This window comes from Elephas maximus, chromosome 1, assembly GCF_024166365.1.
Source record: "Elephas maximus indicus isolate mEleMax1 chromosome 1, mEleMax1 primary haplotype, whole genome shotgun sequence".
NCBI lineage: Eukaryota > Metazoa > Chordata > Mammalia > Proboscidea > Elephantidae > Elephas > Elephas maximus.
Window position 1 is genome coordinate 79,653,308 of NC_064819.1, and position 4,786 is coordinate 79,658,093.

The 4,786-nt window shown below is 42.1% G+C and overlaps 1 protein-coding gene across 1 annotated transcript; it reads left to right on the forward strand.

Moving 5' to 3' along the window:
• Positions 1-1,648, forward strand: NKAPL (NFKB activating protein like). The gene has a single exon (XM_049886289.1). It carries the CDS (start codon positions 67-69, stop codon positions 1,270-1,272), a length of 1,206 nt encoding a protein of 401 aa, XP_049742246.1. The 5' UTR covers positions 1-66; the 3' UTR covers positions 1,273-1,648.
• The last annotated feature ends 3,138 nt before the right edge of the window (positions 1,649-4,786 follow it).

Here is a 4,786-nt window from a genome sequence, read left to right on the forward strand (position 1 = left end):
TCCCGCTTCGGTCTCTATAGTAACCGCCCAGCATTGGCCATTTGGTCACCTGTAAAATCGCGGTTGATGGTGCCTGTGTTCCGGTCCCGCTACCTTGAGGACTCCCAGGCCTCTCGGAGACGGAGACGCAGCTCGTCGGGGAGCCAGCCATCGGCGCAGGCCAGACGCCCCCCTCGGTGCGGACGCTCCCGGTCTCAGTCCCGGGACCGTGAGGGCTTAAGGCCTCCGTGGGGTGGGTCGGGCGTGGGCGCTCCTTCCACGCTTAGACCCTCTGGGTCCCGAGAGCGACCCCCTGGGCTCAGCAACGATGCCTTCACATCCTCCCCTTCTAGCCTTTATGGCGGATATCGCTACCATCATCATCACCATGCTGGTGACTGGCAGGGGGCCGAAGACTACAAGGAGGAGAGCCATCGGCAGAGGAGGCTGAAAGAGAGAGAGAGGATTGGGGAGTTGGGAGCACCTGAGGTATGGGGGCTATCTCCAAAATGCCCCGAGCCGGATTCTGATGAGCACACTCCAGTTGAGGGTGAAGCAAAGACTCAGGAGAGCAGCAGTTCAGATTCTAGCTGGGAAGAAAAGAAAAGGAAGAAGAAGGCCAGTCGTTCAAAAAACAAGAAAAAAAGAAAGAAAAACTCATCCAAAAGAAAACATAGTAAGTACTCTGATAATGACAGCAGTTCAGACTCTGACTCTGATTCTAGCTTTGGTGATGATAAAAAGAGACCCAGAAAAGACAAGAAGAAAGAGAAGAAAAAGAAACACAGAGTCAAGAAAACAAAGAATATGAAGACTAAAAAAGAATTTAGGGACTCAACCTGTAAGGATTCAGAAGGAGGGTTGCCAGAAGATAGGTGGATTGAGCAGTCAAAGAGTGCAGATACCATGGGTTTAATAGGCCCAGAAGCACCTATGATATACTACTCTCAAGATGAGAAACCTTTGAACTACGGCCATGCGCTGCTCCCAGGTGAAGGTGCAGCTATGGCTGAGTATGTAAAAGCTGGAAAGCGTATCCCACGAAGAGGTGAAATCGGGCTGACAAGTGAAGAGATTGCTTCATTTGAATGCTCGGGTTATGTCATGAGTGGTAGCAGGCATCGCAGGATGGAGGCTGTACGACTGCGGAAAGAGAACCAAATCTACAGTGCTGATGAGAAGAGAGCCCTTGCATCCTTTAACCAAGAAGAAAGACAAAAGAGAGAGAATAAGATTCTAGCCAGTTTCCGAGAGATGGTGTACCGAAAGATAAAAGGGAAAGATGACAAATAAGGACTTTGGGTTGTAAAGCAGAACTTTTAACATCAATAACAAATGTTTTATATAACCAAAATAGTATTAAAAGGGTTTATGGTGCTACTGTACCTACTATATTAGTAAGCTTCTTGAGAAAAAACTGCTTTTGAAGAAACTGCTCTTTGGCAATTAATTTTTTCGTTATTTTTAACTTAAAAAAGTAATGTGTACCTAGTTAAAAAAATCCAGACTACAGGAGGAGGTTCAGTAAAGAGTCTTTCACCCCAGTTAGTGATCCGTCTCTCCAAAGAAATCTTTATTTAATGTCTTCTGTGTATATATAAGCATTGTTGTGGGATAATGATTGGAGCTATTAAACTGAAGTTTTTCCCTGTTGCCCTGACTTTTCTCTCTTTGAGGGCTTCCTTGCCTCATGGAGCCATTCATCTGCCCCCCCCCCCAAACCAGACCAAACCTATTGCTGTGGAGTTGATTCCGATTCATAGTGACCCAACAGGAGAGTAGAACTGCCACATAGGGTTCCAAGGGTATAATCTTTACAGAAGCAGACTGCTACCTCTTTCTCCCACAGAGCAGCTGGTGGATTAAAACCACTGGCCTTTCCTTTTCGGTTGGAAGCCAAGCACTTAACCACTGCACCACCAGGCTCCTTAAGAATTGCAAAGAGAACAAAGGGATTAATTGAGTGTATACTTCTTGTTGTGGTTAACAGACTGAGTGAAAAAGTATGGGAGATTTAGTGGCTCATATGACTGAAAAGTCCAGCAGGAGAACAAGTTTCCGGCATTGTTTTAATAGGACTTTGGCTTCTTTCTCTACTTTCATCTTCCATGGGTCGGCTTCCTCCTCAGACTGGTTTCCTTTACATAGCAAGATGCCTGCCAAAGCTAGTAAGTTTGGATATATATTTCCTGGTTCACCTCTAAAGAAAGATCATTTCTATTTTAGCATCCCAAGCAAGCATCTTGAGAGTCACCCTAACTGGAGTAGCTTAGGTTACATGCCCACCCTCAAAACGGGTACGTGTTGCCAGGGAAATAGAACAGCCTAGTATGGGAGCAGTTGGTGTGGCCAACTTATGGGCTGCATGGGGAGAGGAGTGGATGCCTGAATGAAAATCATGGTAATGTTGGGAAAGGGAGTAGGCACCAACAAATGTCCAGTACTTTTTTAAAAAACGTAAGAGTACATGTGCTGAAAGCCAAAAATTTCTTTAAAAAAGCTTGGCATTGACTCTTAGAAACTGAATCTTGATTGAAGAGATCATAGGGTTTGTCTGTAAAAATAAATACAAAAGAGAAAAGAGCCAGGCTGATGATTCTTCTAAAGAGTAGATTAGAGTCATCTGGGTTAGGTGACAAAAAATAAGGTGTAAAGGAGAGGCATTTGGTAGATCCCATGGAAAGGGGACCAGATCAAGAGGGACTACTACATTCACAGGAGAGTTAGCACTGAGATTAGAGAGTTTATTGACTAGCACCAGTGCTAAAAAAGGCCTTAGAGTGAGCTCCATTCATGATGTATGATGTTGAATCCAGTGACATCTGTCTGAACCCTCAGGCTTTGGTTCAACACTAACCAAACTATTTCATTTGGGTAACTCTTTTCAAAGGCTCAGGGTCTTGGTAAGCCCCATAAAGCTGAAGGTGAATGTGGCAGGGCAGTGTGATGTGAAATAGCAGCTTCACCCCATTTTGTGTACTTGTTTGACACTGGACCACACTGGCTTGAGATTTTATCCCAAAGAGGTGTGGAGGACACTAATGAAAGCTACCCTGTAACATACATGTATTTCTCTTTTTAGAAACAAACCAGGCATACTATACACGTGGGTTTACCCCCTGATTTTTTTCACTTAACCATACCTCATTTTTTTTAATGGCTTTATACTATACCATTGTGTGGAAGGACAATGTTGGATGTTTAAAGTGTTTCCTATATTTTGCTATTACACAGTAGTGTAGTGAATATCTTTGTGGGCATGTGAGTGTATATCTGTGATGGTTAATTTTATGTGTCCACTTAGCTAGGCTATGGTGCCCATTTGTTTGGTAAAACACTAGTTGCTGTTAGTTACATATGATTAAATCAAGTAAAGCAGACTACCTTCCATAATGTGGGTGAGCCTCAATCAGTTGAAGGCCTTATGAGAAAAAAGAGAGTTTGCCTGGGGTGTGTTCTGTCTCCAGACTGCAAATAGACATTTTACCAGAACACTTTTTATTCTTCAATCGTCTCATCACTTGACCTATGGAATTGGGGCACAAGTCTGCAGGAGTCTCCAACGTGTCATCTGACCTATGGATTTGGGATTTTCAGCCCCCCTACAATTGTGTGAGCCAATTCCTTGAAGCAAGCCAATCTCTCTATCTATGTATCTCACTATTCTATTTGTCTAGAGAACCCTGACTAAGTATCTGTAGCATATTCATTTAGAAATAGAATTATTAGGTCAAAAAGAATTCATTGGGTCACCTAGAAATGGCCACCTGGAAGTTGGAATCATTGGATCAAAAAGAAAATATTTTGTAAATATTTATTAGGTGATTTCCATGTGTCAGGAACCATGGCAGGTACTGGAGATAGACTAAGAAACAAGTTAGGCTTGATCTTTGCCATCATAGAACTTTACATTCTACTGCAGGAGATAGAGTAAAAAAAAGTTAATAGACAAATAATTACAAATTGCAGTATGCTGTGAAGAAAAGCAGGGACCAGAGACAGAAATAAGGGGACATTTTTTGATAGGGTGGCCAGGGAAAATCAAAGAATGTCACATTTAATATCTATGTGTTTTTAAATTTTGATACTGCAACACTGCCTTCCAAAGAAGATGCACCAATTTACACGCTCACCTACATCCTCACCTATATTGTGCTCTCAAACCTTTTGATCTTTGCCAACCTGATAGGTGAAAATTGGCACTTCACTTTGGCTTTTATTTGTATCTCTTTATGAGTAAGCTTTAGCATCTTTTCATATATTTGAGTCTTTCGTAATTCTGTTTTTGTAAACTGTCTACATTATAACCTTTGTCCATTCTCCTATAGGGTCATCGGCCTTTTTATTGAGCATAAGAGCTCTTCAAGTAATAAATAAATTAGTTCATTACCACATATTTTGCAGATATTTTTCTCTGTTATTTTCTTTTTGTCTTGCTATTCTGGAAGACACTTGTTAGGCCTATAAAAGGCTCCCTAATACTAGCCAATTAATTCTTTCAGCTTGAGAAATGCCAAGCGTGTTCTTCCCTTTTGGCTTTCCATCTCCAGCTCTTTGTACGTGTCATTATAATACTTTACTTTGTCTTCTCGAGACGCCCTTTGAAATCTTCTGTTCAGTTCTTTTACTTCATCAATTCTTCCTTTTGCTTTAGCTGCTCGACGTTCGAGAGCAACTTTCAGAATCTCTTCTGACATCCATCTTGGTCTTTTCTTTCTTTCCTGCCTTTTCAGTGACCTCTTGCTTTCTTCATGTATGATGTCCTTGATGTCATTCCACAACTCATCTGGTCTTTGGTCACTAGTGT

What these genes read in the sequence shown, in the direction of transcription:
- NKAPL (XM_049886289.1), top strand. Translation starts at nt 67, where the DNA reads ATGGTGCCTGTGTTCCGGTCCCGCTACCTTGAGGACTCCCAGGCCTCT.